Source organism: Haliotis asinina, chromosome 13, assembly GCF_037392515.1.
Source record: "Haliotis asinina isolate JCU_RB_2024 chromosome 13, JCU_Hal_asi_v2, whole genome shotgun sequence".
Taxonomy (NCBI): domain Eukaryota; kingdom Metazoa; phylum Mollusca; class Gastropoda; order Lepetellida; family Haliotidae; genus Haliotis; species Haliotis asinina.
The window spans coordinates 4,683,369-4,705,597 of NC_090292.1; the positions used below are offsets into that span (position 1 = coordinate 4,683,369).

At 41.4% G+C, this 22,229-nt stretch overlaps 1 protein-coding gene across 1 annotated transcript in view; it reads left to right on the forward strand.

Annotated features, from left to right (window-relative positions):
- Window positions 1-22,229, forward strand: part of LOC137259288 (protogenin-like) — a 79,143-nt gene that overhangs the window by 27,991 nt on the left and 28,923 nt on the right. Inside the window, exons 2-5 of the mRNA XM_067796922.1 lie at window positions 17,248-17,610; window positions 19,014-19,161; window positions 20,842-21,020; window positions 21,413-21,541. Coding sequence (XP_067653023.1) covers window positions 17,248-17,610; window positions 19,014-19,161; window positions 20,842-21,020; window positions 21,413-21,541 — 819 coding nt within the window. The remainder of the gene's footprint in view (window positions 1-17,247; window positions 17,611-19,013; window positions 19,162-20,841; window positions 21,021-21,412; window positions 21,542-22,229) is intronic.

Genomic DNA, 22,229 nt, shown 5'->3' on the forward strand with positions numbered 1-22,229 from the left:
TACATGAGGGTTGGTGATGTACAAACACAAGTATGTACTCGGGTAGATAGGCTATACATGAATTACATAGATAGAATGTACACAGGTAGATGAGATTAATTTATCAATAAGTCCCAGGCACTTGGTAGGTACACTCCTTGGTCGCGGTTGATGGCTGGTTTCTGTCTCCGGATCTCGATGGCCTCTTGCAGTTTCCTTTGGCGCCAGTTGTTGTTGTCGGTAGATAGTATCCTAGTGTCCTCCCATCGAATTGAGTGTTCAGGGTTCTTGAGAATGTGTTCAGAGATGGCCGATTTCTGGTCGAGTTTCCTGACTGAGGTCTGATGTTCCTTCATTCTGGTGTTGATTGGTCTCAGCGTTTCTCCAATGTATAGGTCGCCACAGTTGCAAGGGATCTGGTAGATGCATCCTCTCGGGTTAGGGTGTTCACAGCTGGGTCCTTTACCGTTGGCTTTTAGGTAGGTCTTGATGGTCTTGCCACTGGAGAAGGTGACATCGATGCTGGCTTTGGTCTTGATGAGGCGTGATATTTGATGACCGATGGGGCCAAGGTAGGGTATGGTTACTCTGATGGGTGATGGAGAAGGTTTGGGGCGGGGTTCTCGGTCCTTAAGGGTTTTGTTGATGGTGGCTGTGACGAGCTGGGGAGGATAACCGTTGAGTGTGGTGAATGTCTTTCTGAGGTGGTCCAGTTCATTGTTTAGGGCATCGGGGTGGCAGAGGGCTTTGGCACGTCTGGTAAGGGTGGCGATGATAGCTTGCTTGATCTGAGGGTGGTGGCAGGAGTTGTAGTGGATGTACTGGTCGGTGTGCGTCGGCTTGCGGTAAACTGAGGTTCTAAGTCCATCGTCTGTGGTGTGGAGGGATACATCAAGGAAGGGCAGGTGTTGGTTGGTCTCAGTCTCCATGGTGAACTTGATTCTTGGATGTTGGTCGTTGAGGTGGTTGAGGAGCTCATTGGGGTCGTTGTCATAGGCGATGGTGGTGAAGGTGTCGTCGACTTTGCGGTACCAACAGAGGGGCTGGAACGGAGCTGTGGAGAGGGCTGCTTCCTCGAAGGAGGTCGTGAAGATTTCTGTAATGAGAGGAGAAAGAGGTGAGCCCATGGGGAGACCGTGGATCTGCTTGTATATCTTACCATTGAATGTGAAGTAGGAGGTGTCAAAGCAGCTGCGGGCGAGGTTGATGATGCTGTCTATGGTGAGCTGGGTGTCCAAGTCATCTATCCGGTTGGCTAACTTGCTGCGAAGGATGTCCAGGGCTTCTTCTAGTGGGATGTTGGTGAAGAGGTCCACGACGTCGTAGCTGACCATGGTGCCTGTGGGGTTGGATTCTTTCAGCTGGTTGACAAAGGATGAAGAGTCGCTGATGTAGGACTTGCCATCTTTGCCAAGTGGAGCGAGGAGACGTGTGAGGAACTGGGCGGTGTTGTAGAAAACTGAACCTCTTGAGCAGACTAGGATCCGGGCTTTGGGCGGGTTCTTGTGGATCTTGATGGTGGCTCTTCCGTATGGGGCTTGGGAGTTGAAAGGGTTCAGCTGGTTGAAGATGATGTCGTTGATTTCTCTCTTCTCATGGAGGTCCTTCAGGGTTTTCTTGTGTTGTCTTTCCAGTCTGGCCGTCGGATCTTTCTTGATATTGAGGTAGGTGGTTGTGTCTGAGAGGCTGTTGTTGACGAGCTGGAGGAATTCCGGGGTGTCCATGATGACTGCTGCTTTGCCCTTGTCAGCTTCGGTGATGGTGATGCTGTCATCCTTCTTGAGTTCGGTGATGGCCTGTCTCTCTTGGTGCGTGAGGTTGGGGCGGGGCTTGGGAGCTTGCTTCCTATCAGTGCTTGTTTATACTAGCTTTCGTTAACTCATTCCACTTGTTACTTTGTTATTGTTTTACCTGTACATATAAATACACCTCTGTATCCCTTTCTCAATCACCTGATGAAGGAGTAAGCATTAACTCCGAAACGTTGTGTTCTCTCATAAAGAAGTTGATATCCATAAAAATCTTCATTCTTATGTATTTTCACTTCTAAATGACATTCAAAGACTTGAACTTAAAACGACACTCACTGGCTACAATATATTCCTTCTCTGTTCATAATTGTTGATTGTAGTCTCGGATATCCTCAAGAAAACTCCAAACATTGTGTTCTGCCTGTCGCGTGCTGATGTTGGTGTGAGATAGACTGACATAACGTTACTACTACATATCCTACCTCATGCCCGGCGACCATGTATATTTGCACCTGTCACACCTGTCTTTACACACAGCTTGATCCTGTGACCCATATAAGGTATGTCAGGATCAAGTGCGAAGACAAATTTTTAAATTTGGATTATTTTCGAAAACAATTGTTGAACAGAAAAAAAATGTAATTTGGCCTTTGTTATCCTCCCAGCATGTAATGCGGGGGGATATAGTCAAGACCTCGTCTGTCCGTCCGTTCGTCCGTAATCATTTTGTTTCCGGAGCATAACTCAGAAACCATTCAATATTTTAGACCAAACGTGATAGATATAATAATCTCAACTTGTGGTTGTGTCTTTTGCTATTTACAGATTTTTGGCATTTTTATTTTTATTTTTTTGTTTTTTCATGGAACATTTTGGTGTTAGTCTAATGGTGGGATGGGCTTCGTTTCCGGAGCAGAACTGAGAAACCGTTCAATATTTTTCTGCAAAACTTGCTAGATATGTGTTGCAGATCCCAAAGTGGTACCTTTTGCTATGTACAGGTTTTTGTGATTTATTATTTTCACGGTTTCAATGGAAACGTTTCGGACTTAGTCTCAAAATGGAGGGATGGGCTTCTTTTCCGGAGCAGAACTCAAAAACTGTTCAATATTTTTATGCAAAACAAAGAGATTGAGTAATTGTCAGATGGTTTGTCCTTTGAAATATGTGGGAGCCGGGGGGATAAGTCATCTTCTGATGACTCCTGTTGGTAATACTGAAGGAGCGAGTACTATCATTGTTAGTAATGCTGAAGGATTGAGTACTATCATTGTTAGTAATGCTGAAGGAGCGAGTACTATCATTGTTAGTAATACTGAAGGAGCGAGTACTATCATTGTTAGTAATGCTGAAGGAGCGAGTACTATCATTGTTAGTAATACTGAAGGAGCGAGTACTATCATTGTTAGTAATGCTGAAGGAGCGAGTACTATATATGTTAGTAATACTGAAGGAGCGAGTAGTATCATTGTTAGTAATACTGAAGGAGCGAGTACTATTATTGTTAGTAATGCTGAAGGAGCGAGTACTATCATTGTTGGTAATGCTGAAGGAGCGAGTACTATCATTGTTGGTAATGCTGAAGGAGCCAGTAGTGTCATTGTTAGTAATGCTGAAGGATTGAGTACTATCATTGTTAGTAATGCTGAAGGAGCGAGTACTGTCATTGTTAGTAATACTGAAGGAGCGAGTACTATCATTGTTAATAATACTGAAGGAGTGAATACTGTCATTGTTAGTAATGCTGATGGAGCGAGTACTATCATTGTTAGTAATGCTGAAGAAGCGAGTACTATCATTGTTTGAAACGAATACCTAATGATACTGGTATGACACGTGTCTTGTAAATAAAACATGAAACCAAATCCTGACGCATGGGTTCAGATACCGTAAAGACATCAATGAATAAATAAATACAAGTAACCAGAGAACAGACATACTGCCATGTACTCTTATTGCTGGATAATCAGTAACCTCGTCCTTGAGCACTCGTGCCGCTGTCTGTGGTCGACGTTCAGGTAATTTGTAAACATGCAATTTGAGCTATCAGATCGGGAGCGACTGGCTAGCCAAGTGGTTCAAGCGTTCGTTCGTCACGCCATACCTCCGTGTTTGGTTCCCCACATGGGTACAATGTGTGAAGCCCATTTCTTGTGTCCCACTTGTGACATTGCTGGAATACTGTTAAAAGCGGCGTAAAACTGAACTCACTCAATCACTCACTCACTCACTCACTCTGGTGCCCTCTGTCATGATATTGCTGGAACATTGCGAAAAGCTGCGTAAAACTTAACTCACTCACTCACTGCTGTTAGATCGCTGCAGCTGCTGAACTGGTATTGCACGTACAGTTATGGAATTCTTGAACTCATTCAGTAAACGTCAGTGTGTTACAGATAATTTCGCGCGGAAACATAAAAGAGTCGTCATAGCTGTGTATACATGTTTTCGATTCAATATGTATGTTTTGTTTTCCTTTTGATCTTTGATACCTGCAGCTGGAAGAACGAAAGCAAATTTGACAGATTTGGTTTAAATTGCAATATTTATTTTACGGTTGGGGGAATCTGCGCACAGACAAACGAGAAAGTGCGGTCTTGTTGCAATCTAGGCGGACATTTACACATCATGTGCCTTACACTTGTTGGGAATCGACCCGTGAAGGTCCGGGGCAGAATAGGCCTTCAGCAACCCATGCTTGCCATAAAAGGAGACTATGCTTGTCGTAAGAAGCGACTAACGGGTGGTCAGGCTCGTTGACTTGGTTGACACATGTCATCGGTTCCCTATGGCGCAGATCGATGCTCTTGTTGTTGATCACTGGATTGTCTGGTCCCGACTCGATTATTTACAGACCGCAGCCATATAGCTGCAATATTGCTGAGTGCGGCGTAAAACTAAACTCACTCACTGACTGACTGACTCACTCGCTTGTTGGGAATCAATAATACTCCTTCAGCACTACCGGCAGCCTTTAATACATTCCTTTTGATCAAGGTGAACCACATTCATGGCGCTTCGAGGAATGGCTGGCTTGACTGGTCTCTGTATTTGGTGCTCATGGTATGAGCGAGTTAGTGGATGTCGGACAGATTACTCCTATACCCTGCCTAGACCTACATTGTGAGTATTGTTTTACGCCGCTTTTAGAAATATTAGTGCAACATCATGGAGGGGAACACCAGAAAAGGGCTTCACACATTGTACCCATGTAGGGAATCGAACCCGTGTCTTCATGGTGACGAACGGATGCTTTAGTCGTCAGGCTACCCCACCGTCCCAGTGCTTATGGAACTAGTTATCGAACAGTCAGGCTGGTTCCAAACCAGATTCAACACTTATTTTTTCAGTACATGTTTGTATATTGGGAATTGCAACGCAAATTTCTTGACGAACATCTAGTCGCTGAAATGAACATATGCAGAAATAAAGTTTAAATTAAGATGCCCAGAGACTTTTCCCTGAACCTGTGGCAGTGAGGTAACCAAGTAAAGCTTCCGATCGTCGCGCTGATGTCCTACGTTCGATTCCCAACTTGGTTACAACGGGTGAAGCCCATTTCTGGTGTGCCCGCCGTCATTTTGTTGGAATATTGCATAAAGGCGTAAAACTAAACTCACTAACCCAGGCTCGATTATTTACAGACCCATGCCATTTAGTTGGAATAAGCGCGGCGTTGTACATCAAACAAACTACAAGTCAGTGTGGGTTTATCGGCACCAAGCACCTGCAGATGGGTTTCACTTCAGGTTTTCCCTCCACATGAAGCTCACACGTCGTGATATAATCAGGATACTGTACAGTGCGGCTGTAAATCACGCACTCTACCTGCTGCAGGCGACGTTACTCGACAAAGTCGTATAACACACAGGACCAAGAGATGTTGATCCTTGTCTGATAAGCTTGGTACTCGCTCATATGAGGTTATTTGGGTGACATCGAGGGTTCGACCATTTGTGATATGGTGTTACATTTAATCGCCAATCTCACATTAAGTACACGTGCGGTGCTCCACTTGAAAGATCACGCCGCCACGTGATATCACCGCGACCTCCTAACTCATGGCATACTGCAATTAAACCATAAGATATACAAGACAACTGCAGCGTGCCCCGGAATTTATCACGCAAATACCAACACGACAAAGACTGTCATATTTTTTAGGGAAGAAATGTTAACTTTGAGGTCAAGGGAGAGGTCAAAGGCCACGGCCCCTGTAGTGGTTTAGCTGGCATTGTTTTGTGGTTTATGACTTCCTGTGTGATATAATATCAGTATTCAAGATCAAACGCTGACTAAGGGGGTGTTTGCGTTACAGGGTAAAATGGAAGCTGAAGTGCTTCCCATTGTGATAAAGACTATAGTTGCCCCAGTTCCCGAGCGGCGTCATTACCTCGCCTATTAAAATTCGAGCACGTAAAACTATGTGAACAGTTGAATGGCACATGAGTGGAGCTTCGTCTTCTTATCAGATGGAACGTCACTATCGTGCGGTGGTATAAATTTCGTATCACATATTTAAGACTTGGAGGACCTAGGGGTCAACCCTGCCGTGCAGAGTTGAAGAACTGCCTGATCGCTAATCCTTACGTTGACAACTATCCTCTGAAATGAACACATTTCACAATAATGAACAAAATTTATAATCCTAAAACATAAAGGCACCCAGACACTTTGGAAACTCACAAACTATGAAAATCTCGACTAGCCACATAATCTAGGCTTCTATGGTGGACCTTCATGGATAAACATGTCTTTAGGATCTGCGTGACAGACCAGTAAACAGTACAAAGGCGTATTTGTAACGTTAATGTGGAGTTTGGAGTTGTTGATGATGGTGTAGTAGATCCTGTTTGTGTAGTTGTCGTTGCTGGTGCTGACACTGATGTTCTTGCTGTTATTAGTTGTCTTGTAACTGAAACTGTTGAGGTTGTCGGTCTAGGTGGCGTTGTTGATGGTGTTGACGTTGTTGGTGGTAATGGTTTCTGTTGGCGCTGTTGGCGTTGGTGAAGCTGACGCTGTTGGGACTGCTGGTGTTGTTTGTGACGTTGCTGGAGCTGTTGACGTTGGTGTGAATGAAAATTTATTTGGAGGAGGTGATGATGGCGTTGTTGATATTGAAACTGTTGATGTTGTTTTATTAGTTACTGTTGTTTTTTTGTGTTGTTTACGTAGTTGAAGGTGACGATTTTGTTTCTGTAATTGACGTAGCTGCCTCTATTTGATGCAGTCTGAATGTTCCGTGTGTACCTGTCATTGTAAGCGTACAACGTTAAGCAAGACGATTCTCCGGCGTTCAGTAAGCGGTGAAATTATCCAACACTCATACGTTTAGTTCAGACATTAAACATGTAATACCTCATCCTGTTTAGAAGCCATTAACCGGAGTGCCTTTCTGTATAATTATGTCTGTACAAATACCACAAGCGACATTTACTTGTAGACTTCGTCTGTGGCTCCTATGATGGACAAATAAGAGGTAACACTGGTAACTCCCGACCAACGATTGACAAATAAGAGGTAACACTGGTAACTCCCGACCAATGATTGACAAATAAGAGGTAACACTGGTAACTCACGACCAATGACTGACAAAAAGGAGGTAACAATGGAACTCACCCGACCAATGATTGACTGGACAGGATGTGGGGCACATGAGCATGTTGACTAACGGTGACTTTCTAAGGTAAAAATTCGAAGTGAAAATGACAATTTCTGAAAAAAATATATATATAGAACATACTATGCCTCTAACAAAGAGGCGTCCGTCCACTTATGGTGGGTGAATGAGTGTAGTTTTACGCCGCACTCAGCAGCATTCCAGCTATACGGCGGCGGTCTGTAAGTAATCGATCTTGGACATCCAGGGATCAACAGCATGAGCATCGATCCCAGCAACTGGGAACCGATGACGTGTCAACCAAGTCAGCGAACCTGACCACGCGATCCCGTTAGTCGCCTCTTACGACAAGCATAGTCGCCTTCTGTGGCAAGCATGGGTTACTGAAGGCCTATTCTACTCCGGATCCTACGGGTCCTCGCCCATGGGGTCAGTAGACGGTACTACCTAATGAACATCAGAACGTTGTCTTCCGATTCGGTTTCTAAATGTTACCCTTACATCAATAAATTAAAAAGCGTTTAGACATTAGCTAGTCTGTTTCTCCTCCGAAGAGGGTTGTGTGGAGCTTATGGCATGCTGTATATTTTCTGAAACGCCGTGTTGAGTTATGGCGATAAACCATTGCCCCACAACATGGCGTCGCCTGAATGGGGAGCCAGGTCGTATTTGCTCAGCGTCAGAGGTCAGCGTCCTCCTTTACGCCATTTTATCGCGATAGTATCATAGGCCACGATTTAAGGTGAAAAACGTCAGATTATGTTGATCCTGGGTGTTTGTGTTAGACGTCACGGTCAAGACAGTCAGGTCACCATCTGACATACCACGAGACAACCAACGACATCATATCCGAGACATGTCGTGAAATGCAGTCGGGCAACTGGCGTACAATGCAAATAGACATGAGTGGGCCCCACACCGCTTTGTGCATTACTACATGTCAAGTTAGACACAGACGTGTGTGTTGTGTGAAATACAGAAAATATTTGTCACCGAGCTGTGTCTATAAGATATGTTGGTGCTATAAGATCGCCAGACTCGGTACCATATGTCTGCTAGTGTGAGCTTAGCTCTGTTGGCGCCCATGAACCAAGGGAATTGTGGCTAAGAGGTGCGGGAAGGGTACTTAGATGTGTACCCAAGGTACTTTTCTGCATATGGAAACGTATCCCAGCAGAAATCAGAATAAACGCTTACTCAGGAACCATTCCATTCTGCACTGTGTCGTTTTCTTGATCAGTGCTGTCATACTAATGAATTTGGTTGCGAAACGACTACACACTGTAAGAAATATTTCGTGATGCACAATGCATCTCGCTATCAGCTGAACGGAGGCGGTGTTATCAGCTGAACGGGAACGTACCTTTTCGATTTTAGCAGTCTAGGTAAACTTTGTCTCAGTGTATTTCGTTACACTAAACCACTGAGTCTAACAAAACCTAGTAGAAGGTCACGTCGGGTAACCTTTGAGCGAGACGGTTAAATAGATTTAACCAATCAGAACAACGGCTACTATTTAGGGATCGGAGGGACTTTCAAAATATTCAGGTCACCGACACAGATCTCTCCACAAACAAAAATCCACATATAACACAATTATTTGATCTGCAGTATATAGGGTTTGGGGTTTCTGTTGACATGGTTACCATTAGCTAATGTTCCCGCAGGATGACATCCTTGAATATTGCCCAAAACACCATTTTCAGCGACTATGTATTCACCATTGTCATGGTTGTGCGTACGACGTGTGCATCACCCGGAAGCGATCGTACGCTGAATACCATTCGGAATCGTTCGGGTATGAACCTTTTCGAGATGAAAAGTTCATAAGGTATGTGCGAATGTGCACTTTCGCGATTTGGTAAACTGTGTTTTGATTGGTCATTCTCAGAGGTTACCTGACGCGACCTCCCATAAGGTTTTGTTAGACTCAGTAGTAGAGTGTAACGAAAAGTACTGAGGATAAGTTTACTTAGACTGTCGATTTTAGGTTGTATATATGGACTCTTCCGCTATGTGGGTACCAGGTAGGCTTCGCTATTTAAGTTTTTGTATTTACGTTTGTGTATTTACGTTTGTGTGTTTACGTCTGTGTATTTAGGTTTGTGTATTTACGTTTCTGTATTTAGAAACGAACAGGTTTACGTATCTGTAGTACCCGTGCAAACACCGACCCTACGCATGTGATCTAACCTTGTTTGCGAACCCACGATCTTCTTCAGGTATCGGATCGGTGGGGTAGCCTCGTGGTTGAAGCGTTTACTCCTCATGCCTATAACCCGGGTTCGATTCCCCACATGGGTACAATTTGTGAAGCCCATTTCTGGTGTCTCCCGTCGTGATATTGCTGAAATATTGCTAAAAGCGGCGTAGAACCATACCCAGTCTCTCTTTGGGTATGATATCGGCGGCTGCATTTCATTTAGACAATGTCCATTATCATTGGCTCTGCCGGCATGTTTTGTCGAGGATGGCATTCCTGTCCCAGTTCAAGATGTCAGTTGTATAGATCACATAAGAGTTTATTTCAGTCAGAACTACATCTATCAGTATGATATATACATCAGACGTGCACATTGTCAATTTTCGATTGGGCTTGTTAGATTTATCAGTGAATAAAGGCAGGCGATTTTCAATAGAGATAGGTTTAAGGATATGTCCATTATGTTACTCGGTTGTAGAAGATGAAATTGACCTCGCTTTTGTATTTTCACTTTACGCTGATTTAAGAGATAACAATACATTTTAAAATATCTTTCAACTGCTCTTGTTTCTATTCAATCCTCCCAAAATGAAAGTGTTGCGCGTTATCTACCGCTTTGTGTAAAACATGCTGTCATCCTTAGAAGCAATACGGATGACATGAGGTTATCCCTTGAAGCATATGCCCACCCTACGACCTGATCTGTTTCACTGTATGGCAAATTTAGTGGAAATTAGTACTCTGTGCATCCAGTCAAAAGAATGTATATGTGGAGAGAGAGAGAGAGAGATCTTCTTATCGAATCAATTATTGACATAGAAGATGTAAATACGTTTTCCAGCCAATGGAACATTGATGAAGAACTGATTCAATGGTTCTTACTGGGAGGACTTCAAACGGAATGTTGTGTATCCCTTTGTTGATAATATATGGCTCGAATGTGTGACTGTCAACCACTGGAAAGATGTCTTTGTAAATTGTTTATAACTATCTGTATTTCTCTGTTTCTTCATGTAAATAAATCATACCGCATTGTATCTTCATTCACTGGAGGAAATAACGAATATCAATCTGCCTACGTGCCGGAGGACTAAGTACAATAAATAAAGTTGACTTTGACTTGATATATACATGACCGAGGACTCTTTCTACACTCGGACAATGAATGATGTACCACGCCACCGCTGTACCCGACGCTGCAACACAGAGTGGAACAAGCACGGTCATGGTATGGCCGTAGCTCTAGTCTGTAAACACTGGTCTTGACCAAGGCTGTCGATTCAGGTGAAGTGGTCAGCGCTTCTCTCACAGACCGACTGTAATGGGGTCACCCTGTCTGGCCGCTAAGGTCACGACGACCTAGAGTTCGGAAGGTGAAGGTCGTCGGCAGTGATGTCATGACCTCTGTAGCCATGCGCCAAACCATCCACAATGACAGTCATGTACACTGACACTACGTGGAGCGTGCGAGAGGCCGCGATATAACGTGCGTGTATAAAATCTGCAAAAGCCCTTTGAGAAAATTGTTCTGTAGATGGAAATAGATCTATGTACGCTGCATCCAGCAATTACAGATCATCGAAAGAGGAACATAACGCCATTCTCTGAGACTGAAAACCGCTGAACTTTAAGATCGATATTGTGTACTAGATCTATGTCTTTTGCGACAGTTTCATTTAGAAGTTTCATTTGAGACTCTTTGTATATATAATATTAATATTTTCAATGCTGTATCTTCAGCCGTAGCCCGTGTACTCGCTTTGGTAATATGATTTGAGGAATTAAAATTAATTCGGAATACCGCGGCAGTAGCAGGTGTTATTATATCCATCTGTACGTGGCTCGCGCCAACGGGTGTAATCATATTCTGCTTGGATCTGTGTAGACAGTTGTCAGCAGTTACAGTTTCCCATCGGCAGTACATCGTTTAATGTACGATCTTGTATGTGTCACTGTACGGGTACAGTTCTCCCTTGGAAAACCGCGGTTATACTCTTGTATAGCATCTCTCTCTCTCTCTCTCTCTCTCTCTCTCTCTCTCTCTCTCTCTCTCTCTCTCTCTCTCTCTCTCTCTCTCTCTCTCTCTCTCTCTCTCTCTCTCTCTCTCTCTCTCTCTGATCCCAGACTCGATTATGTAAAACTAAACTCACTCACTTTTACGACAGTTTCAATGGTCATTTCATAAGCTTTCACTATTGAAAGAGGGGTGGCGCACGCCCCCATCCCCGTCTTGATCCGCCTGCCTCCTCCCTTCTCAGCCTGTATCTGGTTTACGCTTAAGTTGGCGCGAATAAGGCTATACGCAATAATTCACCATTTATTCACACATTGTACCATATGTTAAGAAAAAAATCAAGACCCACTTTGTTCGATCAGCTATCCTCTAAGTTGTCTAAGTTGCCATGGTTAACTTACTCTGAAGGGATATAATGGCAGCCCCATGAGGCTCTGTGTATAAGAAACATTCCTGGCCAATCGCAGGAATCGGTCACATGATACAACAGTACAGACGTTATGTGAAATAACGCCCGAGTAATAATTATTCTTTGATCTCCGGGTGGATCGAATGATAAGCGATTATAGAAGAGCTATATTTCAGTATGTCACCTCTGTTGTTCTTGTACATGGCCGCGATGTTTCACGTACGTATATTTACCTGAGGTTGTTTTTGTGTCGTCTCAAACGTGAGATCAATTTTCCGACTTTTTGAGGAATCGGGTGGATGAGATATCATACCTATGGAGGACATTACGTTTGTAGTTGTCTCCGCTGAACGTTAATATTGCTTTAGGACATCACGACTGCTGACGTCTTTCAGCTGATCTGAATACATATCTATGTTTTGATGGGAGGTATTGGGTTCGGCAAACGGACCTCTGTCCGATCAGACCCAGGGGATATTTCACGTGTACGTATGAGCTGTGTGGGTGGGGTGGATGACGTGGATAGAGGGGGGGGGGGGAGGGGGGAAGAGGGAATGGAGGGTGAGGTCGGGGTGTGTGTGTGTGTGTGTGTGTGTGTGTGTGTGTGTGTGTGTGTGTGTGTGTGCTACAACTTGTACAAAGGGCGCGCACCTTCCTTTGCTCCAGATAGCTTATAATGGACATTTGAAACTTGTAAAGGAGATGAGGGCACTCACGCACAGCACCTACCCGCCCCCCCCCCCCCCCCCCCCCCCACCAACCTTTTTCTTCCACCACCTTCTGCCGGTCTCAGGGTCCCAGAAGTGTGTGCACCGCCCGTTATCAAAAGAACTGTATTCGCGCATGTGCATCTGTAAGTTCTGCTCACCTGAAGGTAGACTGTCATATAGTCTCTGAAATGAACATGTTACAGAAAATAATGACTGTTCATAAAATAATAATAATAATGACAATGATGAAAAGGAGCCTGGACATTTTTTTTAATTTGATAAAATGTGAAAGTCTAGACTTGCATGGGTTTTGCATATATTGGTTTCAGGGTCAATGTGGGCCCTGCAATGAAGATAAAGAATTATGTATTGATGTCTTGATTCTATACCCCTGTTTTTGGCTAAACGGGATGCTTGGGTAACAAGGAGGTTTAGGCCCCATGAACATAGGTGTAACGCATGCACGCATACGCACGAACACACCCTCTACTCATCCTCTACTCATGTCCTCTACCTCTAATAGTACCATCTTTCATTTTGTCTTCCCCTTTGGATTATACAGCTGGTCAGGTAACTTGTCAGTTTAGAAGTCGTTTTCAAACAGTGCAGGAATTCTTGTCCCTGCTCAATCACATAAATATTTCTTCAAATTTGTTGCAATTTTTCAGCCCAAGATGGAAATTAAGGCATTATGTTTGTATATCCATGTTTAATTGTGGACAAATGTATTTAGATTTTTTATTACAGTCCTTGACAGGGCTACAAATGAGATGTTTCACTGTCCATCAGTCAGGGTGTTGTTCGTTTTCATATCTTTTGATACAAATTCACTAAATTAGTTAACTTTCGCGAGCTGATTTCATGTGTATGAACTGTTTAGTTCACACATATAATGATTGAAAGATATTTGATGCCATATCTTTTTTAAATAAGACATGTTTTGTAGCTGTCCCTCAGCTATATATTGTTCTTTCCCGTAAAGACAGCCTCAAATTTGAAATAATGTATGTATGATCCCTGATGCCAAGATACCGAAACTTCTGCCTGCTCATTGGCACTTCCTGTGTTCTCATGATGACCCAAGTTTCAGATGTTCTACTGACTGACAGCTGTGGGATAAGGGCGTAAAATATTAGGACTTGGAGCATATGTTTATTAAGCATCTTTCCTGTAACAATACTGTTGCACTGACATGTGCATTATTACATAATTTTGTTTCCATTTGAAATATGAAACATTTGAAACTTGCAAAGTCCAATTCTTGCGAGGGGGCATTAATTTCCTCATAATGTAATATGTGTTGATGTACCTCTTTCCTGTAACATTTTTTCCTGTAATGCTAAAAATTGTAACAGGAAAGAAAAATCAGATCTTTAAACTATGTATATTATAAACTTGTATCTCAATATATTTTTAGGTGTGAACCTGTCACACTTTTGGTTCAATATGTTATGTTTATACAATGTGAAAAACAGATGATAAGTGATATTTTCCCCCTCAGACTGTTACAGTAGAGAATGGTAATTGTTACGGGAAAGAATATATCTGTTACTGTTATTATCATGTTCAAGGTTTTACTAATATCTTACCCTAAGTAGGAGTAATCATTACATGAATATTATTCTTTGCCATATGTGTATGCAATTAACAGCATTTGCTGGATGTACATACTGATTTATCTACAATGAATGCAACCGTTACAGTAAAGAATTAATTCTGTTACTGTAAAGAGCGTGTATGTTACGTTAAAGAAAAACAGCAGTTCACAAGGGATGTTTGTATAAAATATGCATGTCTTAATATATTCTTAGGTGTAAACCAGTGTAAACTCACATTTTTGGTTCAATATATTGATGTTTATTTAATGTGAAAAACAGATTGTTAAGCAACATTTTTTTGTCTTTCAAGCATATCTTTCCTGTGACACCAATATTTTTTGTATTTTTTTAAGATTTTAAATAATCATATTGATTTAAAGATACTCTATCAAGAAGTATGAATGTTTTCAATACCATTAACATAATAAAATATTTTCTTGGGTGAGGTTTTGCTGAAAAAACAAAACAAAATGGAAACTTAGTTCTATGTGTGATTTCTAGAAAGTATAAATACAAATCTATTTAAGCAAAGAAATCCATGCAAATTCAAGCATTTATGTGGATATACATACAATCTAAGCTAATCTTCATGTCTGTCACACAAAATTGCTAGAAATATCATTTTTATATCATGTTACATCATCTAAAGTGTTGTTACGGGAAAGAAATGTAAATTTGGTGATTTTAGAAAACAACATATTTTTGAAAAAAATAATTGCAATTAAGGCCTAATTTTCTTATGTTTAGGAAAAGCAATAGCATATGATGCTATTTAAAGAATGAAAAAGTAGCTTTTCAATAATTTCATTTTGCCATTTCATGAGAACTAGATGTTGGCATATTTTGAAAAGGACTCTGAGAACATACATATTCAATATCATTCATTGCTGACTGACCCTAAGGTTTTTAGGATGTTTTGCTCTAGAGGAAGTGCTCAAAATATGTATGAATCTTCCACACTTCTATGTTTTGATGTTCTGTTGGAGAAAAGGTGTAATTTTCCACAGGAATCAAGAGGTTTTGGACCTTAAGAAATATAATGTAAACGAAAATTCTGCCTGCCGACCAATAAATTTTTTTTAAACAGTGATGAGAAATAAGAATATTGTATTATGTGGCCAAACCCTGTCCATTCACTTACCTCTTGACCATCACTCCAGTTCTGTCTGTGCACAGATGGGATAATGGGATGGTTATGTATTTTTTTTTTTCAATACGAGCACTATCAGAGCTGCACTCTCTGGAGGCATGAGTTTGCAAACAGCTAACTGACTAGGACCAGAGTACGCATGATTCAAGAACATGCAATGAGGAAAGGCAGAGTTATCTCCCTTCGATCGGTTGTTAACATAAACCAGCATGCCTGTCTAATAACATATCGCCTAGGGGTGTTGCTACAGGTACATCGCATCATAGTGCATTGCTGATGCTTTTGATGGCATAGGCTGTTTCTTGAAGATCTGGAGCTGAACTGGATTGTCATAAAATGTGACTGAACAACACATGGACACACTGGGGCAGATCCAGCTGTTTGAGAAAGGAGAGGTGCAGACAATTGAGAAAATGGGACAGCACAATTCATTTTCACCTGAGTTTCAATTGTCATTTAACAAAATTTCAGGACAAAAAGGTGTATTTGTGTGCACCCCTTCAATGCTATCACACTGTGAGATAACTGACCAATGGCATCACACTGTTATATAACTGAACAATGCTATCATACTGTGATATAACTGAACATTGCTATCACTGTGATGTAACTGAACGATGCTGTCACACTATGATATAACTGACCAATGGTATCACACTGTGATATAACTGACCAATGGCATCACACTGTTATATAACTGAATGATGGTATCACACTGTTATATAACTGAACAATGCTATCATACTGTGATATAACTGAACATTGCTATCACTGTGATGTAACTGAATGATGGTATCACACTATGATATAACTGACCAATGGTATCACACTGTGATATAACTGACCAATGGTATCACACTATGATATAACTGACCAATGGTATCACACTATGATATAACTGACCAATGGTATCACACTGTTATATAACTGACCAGTGGTATCTCACTGTTATAAACCTGAGACCCGTGAAGGTCCCGGGGTAGAATAGGCCTTCAGCAACCCATGCTTGCCATAAAAGGTGACTGTGCTTGTCGTAAGAGGCGACTAACGGGATCGGGTGGTCAGACTAGCTGACTTGGTTGACACGTCATCGGTTCCCCATTGCGCAGATCGATGCTCATGTTGTTGATCACTGGATTGTCTGGTCCAGACTCGATTATTTACAGACCGTCGCCATATAGCTGTAATATTGCTGAGTGCGACGTAAAACTAAACTCACTCACTCACTCACTTATAAACCTGAACGATGCTATCATACTGTGATTGATATAACTAAACAATTCTATAAATGTGACGTAACTAAACAGTTCTATCTCACTGTGATGTAGCTGAACAATTTTTACTTCACAGTATTGATTTTTTTCTGTCTTTAAGTCTAATATATCTGTAATATGTCATGCGTACATAAATATTTCACAGCACAAAGATGTGGAGGCTGGCACTGCATAGACCAAATGAGCTAAGTTATGACGTACTGAGGCGGTTGTGTTGGGATACTGACTTACTGAGGTGGTTGTGTTGGGATACTGACTTACTGAGGTGGTTGTGTTGGGATACTGACTTACTGAGGTGGTTGTGTTGGGATACTGACTTACTGAGACGGTTATGTTGCAATACTGACTTACTGAGGTGGTTGTGTAGGTGGTGATGTACGGTAGTCAGTGTGCAGCTGCAGAAACTCACTCACTCACTCACTCACTCACTCAGTTTCCCTGTTATCTCTGTCTCCTTCATTCATGAGTGATTCACTCTGAACAGTTGATTTTCCAACACTGGGTGATCAAGGGAACTAACTCTTGCTTTTCTCTTCCAGCCATTGAGCGAACTAGTCGCCCTGTCAACAGCTATGACACGCTTGATCGTGGCATTGCCGTGAAGGAATCTCCCTACACATTAGTGGTGCTCAGGAAACATCCTTTGACTGTGAACTGTTCCGCCCTGGTGGAGAAGGACTTCTACCCTGTCAGTTACCACTGGAAGAAGGATGGTGTGAAGATCAAAAGTCGGGGGGAACATGCTCGTGTCCGTGTCTTTAAGAATGGGACCCTTCACTTCAATCAGATTATCCACAGAGACCGCAGAAACAACATTCGAACAGACGAGGGATTTTATGAGTGCTTTGTGACAAATTCTGTAGGAACCATTATTGCCAGGCGGGTACAGATCAAGGTCGCACGTAAGTAGATTCAAGGTCATTATCCACCAGCAGGTTTCTTCTATGACCCAAGATGTAAATGGGAGATCTTGGATAATTAGATTTGGTGCTCTTTCAGGGTTCTCACAGAATTGAACAAACCTGATGTTTGAACGTGTGACCCTAAATAGGCTCTTTATGCATTTAAGCCTTGAAACACCAGAGTGCCACCATATAACTGGAATATTGCCGAGTGTGGCGTAAAACTGAACTCACTCACTCTTTCAACTACTTACATATCTTATGTCCATTTCTACTGGAAAAATGAAAAAAAAAAGTTAATTGGGTAAGAAAAGCCAGATTTATAGATGTCAGCCTCTTTATATTGTGGACATCATGACGTTTTGGAGGGTATGTTTGCTCCTTCATCAGGTCATACGCCCTGAAACATCGTGCTATCCACAATGAAGAAGTTGACATCCATAAATCTGGCTTTTCTTATGCTTTCTACTTCCAAATGCCCTTCAAAGATTGTTGATTGGACTTTGTAAAACCTCTAAAAGGAATTTAGATAAGATGACTGATAATATTGCATGAATCCTTATCATGCAAGAATTTCCTTGCTTTCAAATTTCACATAAATGTAGAGAAGTCTAAGTGTTGGCTGTATCAGGGCAAGTTGAAGGCTGCACTTAAAAGTCTCCTTTGACCTAGTGTGAGTGAGTGAGTTTAGTTTTATGCCGCTTTTGGCCAATTCCAGCAATATCATGTAGAGGGACACCACAAATGGACTTCACACATTGAACCCATGAGGAGAATTGAACCCTGGTCTACAGTGTGATGAATAACTGCTTTAACCACTAGACTACCCCACTGCCCCATTGTTAACCTAAAGAGTCCCATAAGACACCAATGTTCAGAAGACACCTTTGACACCCATACTATACATCACCATTCAATAACCAGGTTTTGTATGTTTATTTTTAGATGCAGTCTTATATAGGTATGCTTTCTTTTGCTTATTAGCATGAAGGGGACCCAAAATTGTCAAATATGAAAAAGTCTATTCATTTCTTCAAACATTTTTTTCCAAACTTTGAGTGTATTCAAAACAAAAATGTTAACTGTGTGTGCAATCAACATTGAAGCTTTGTGAGTTTTCGTCATACAGATTCAAGGTAAATGAGGTTCAGTAGATTGCATCTTGTGAAGGTCTGGGCTAGAATTAGTCTTCAGCAACCCACGCTTGTCGTAAGAGGCGACTGAGAGTATCGGGTGGTCACACTTGCTGACTTGATTGACACATATCATCGTATCCCTTTGCTGTTGCTGTAGTTGCATTGTTGGGGTTTTTGTCAACTTTCTTTTCAGTGACATGTTTGTCTTTCCATAATCTGCGTTTATGTCCCTATACAAACATATATCATGCTTTCCTTCTGTTTTAGGAATATCCAAAAAATTTTCTTTGGAGCCAATCTCCCAGAGTGCTGATGCTGGGACAACTGTGGTGTTTAACTGTTCTATACATGCTGTCACTGAAGCACACTTCGTCTGGGAACGGAACAGGCAGCCAATCACAGCTGACAACTCTAAGTAGGTGCTCTGGCTCCTGATCATCAAAGACTCGTGAAGATCCAGGGTAGAATAGGCCCTCAGCAACCCATGCTTGCCATGAAAGGCAACTGCTTGTCGTAAGAGGCAACTAATGGGATCGTGTGGTCAGGTTCACTGACTTGATTGACACATGTCATTGGTTTACAGTTGCACAGATCATTGCTCATGCTGTTGATCACTGGTCCAGATTATTTCCAGACCACTCCCATATAACTGTAATATTGCTGAGTGTGGTGTAAAACTCACTCACTGATTATGAAAACCCTGGTTGAGGTGCTACAACATTTGTAAGCTGATGATAAACTATAGAGTTACGACAGGTCGTAACATTGCGAACACTTTGTGGACCCTGTATCATAAAATATGCATTGAACAGTTGTGAGAGACCCTGAATTGTCTTGCATTCATGTTCTCTTTTTACTTAATTTTGCTAAATGAAGGGATTGTGAATACTTTGACAGGAATTTTATCTAAAGAAGCTGTGTGTTCTGTTTACAGTGCTAGAATAATGCTAAAAATACTCAGGATTCCTGAACGTTTTTGTGTTTAAAGAAGCTTATATCTGTTGTAACTTAAAATTGTAAAATGTGCAGGTACATCACTGGTCAGTCATTGCAGGTACATCACTAAAGTACTGTTGGAAATAGAAAAGAACTGTTTGGGGCTGTTACTCTGTATCCCTCAAATTTACACAATTGCAAATAGGATTTGTTGAAATAACTCACTTTGGCCCAACATGGCATGTGTAAGAGGATATCCAGAAAAGCATGTTTGCTCGCAAAATCAGGAAAAAATTAACATGATAAAATAGAAAAAATGTGTGTGTCTGCTGAAAACAATAGATTACAGCATAGATGGTTAGATGGTCGCTCACTCAGGTATGATGATGGAACTCACCTTAACTCACCTTGCATGAAATGCATGCAAGTTTTAGGCGTGTTTCAAATAAAATTAGATGAATTTGACACTGCAGGGAAGTTCTCATAATCGATCATTTTGAAAATAGAAATTATTTCAGATTTCATTTAAATATAGAATTGCTATTTGCATGAAACCAGTTGTTCGTCTGCATCAAGTTATGAATGACAGGAGAGAAATAACTTTCAGGGAGTGTTTGATTCTCAAACACAGAAAAAGGTGTTGGTGCTTTGTCATCAAACTTACTCAAGATGTGTACTGTGATGTGTACTGTCGACTTAACTTTATATCTGTGTTTGAGAATTAAACTATGAAGGTCTGGTTAATGTTTTTGTTGTTTTATTCTAAATGTTTAGCAGAATATTGAAAAATGAGGTGCAGAATTTGCTTAAATTTGCTGCGGAATTCTTAAACATTTGCCACAGAATCGAGGAGGGACTGATAAATCCATGGTCTGTTCCAAAGAAGTCACTCTGGATTTTGAAAAAAATCTGCATTTCTGCATTAATCTCACCACATTAGAGTCCTTCTGGTACCTTTCCCATCTCCTAACCACTGGAGCTGTATTTAGGCTGAACCTGTTTTAATAGCTGTTTCACACTTTTGAATATCAAGTGCATAAATTTTAGTGGTAAATGTGAAAAAACAGTTTTTTTCCTATTTCCCTCAGTATTATGGTCAGTCATTTCAAGTACGTCGCTGGTCAATCACTATATGTGCATCACTGGTCAATCATTGCAGGTACATACTCTACCAATCAGGGAAACTACAAATCAACCGTATAGAGCCTTCAGATGCAGGCAGCTACCGATGTCTCGTGGCCAACAAAGCGTTCTTTGACATAGATGGGGGTGCCACGCATTTTCACTGGCGCAACAGCCAAGAAGCTTTCTTGACTGTGGACCAAGCAACGAGAAAGGGTGTGTACATGCAGAGGCGATGGTGTAGCCTAGTGGTTAAGCTTGTCATGCTTAAGACCCTGGTTTGATTCCTAAATGAGTGCAAGGTGCAACGGCTGTATCTGATGCACCCTGCTGTGATACTGCTTGAATATTTCTGAAATATTGCTGAAAATGGTTTACAAATTTACTTACTCACTCAAGTCAGGTGTCAACAGGTTTTTTAAAATATATTGCAGCTTATTGATAACGTGAAGATGTACAGAACATTTTATCAGGTATCCCAATTTTGGACAACTGTAGAGAACAACATTATTAGTATATCATTGTTTATGTCATTATTACATATTTTTGCTTGCTTGTATTGTATTCATGTTTTTTTGTTGGTCATACTCATGATTTTTTATCTCCAGTGACTGAGCCTTTCCTCAACATCCTCGTGACGCCAGTAAACCAGACCTCTGTTATGAATGGTGACTCAACAACTATGGAATGCATCGCCCACGGCAACCCACTGCCAACAATAACATGGACAAAGGATGGTGAGTTTGAATAAAGATGTTATAATGATAACTACTACTGCAAACGAATAATATTAACAAGCCAGTATTCCCAATGTTGTTTTTATTATTGTTATTATTGGATATTTATACAGTGCACATATCCATACAACTAGTACACGTTCCACGCGCTGGTGTATTTTTCATCGATCAATGGATTTCACTCCCAATGGTACATTAATTGAGAGGCATACAACTCTTGTTGCCAATAGTTAGTTCTTGCCAAGCAAACCATGTTATTTTGGTTATATTTCAGATTTATTCATAAATATTGATCCTGGACCAGACGATCCAGTGACTGATTTTATGTCCTAATAAAATATGTGATACTTTATGGATAACGGTTTCTTTGTTTATTATGAGGCGATGTTTTCATGTAGCTTCCTATACCGTTGTCAAGCAAAAATAACAACATATGCAGCAATAACAATGCAGCAACAATAGGGGGATGTAGAGGGAAGCCAATGTTGAGGGGGCAACCCCAGAAAATCAGACCGTAAATCAGCCATCTCTGGACACACAGGGATTTGGAAAGAGAATGTTGACGATGGGCCATTTTCAGAATTATTAGCCATTTTTGGAATTTAGAATATGCCACTGCTCTTGTTTCAATAGTAAACTTCCAGATTTTAATGGGCCATTTGTCATTCTAATGTGCAGTATGCTCCAT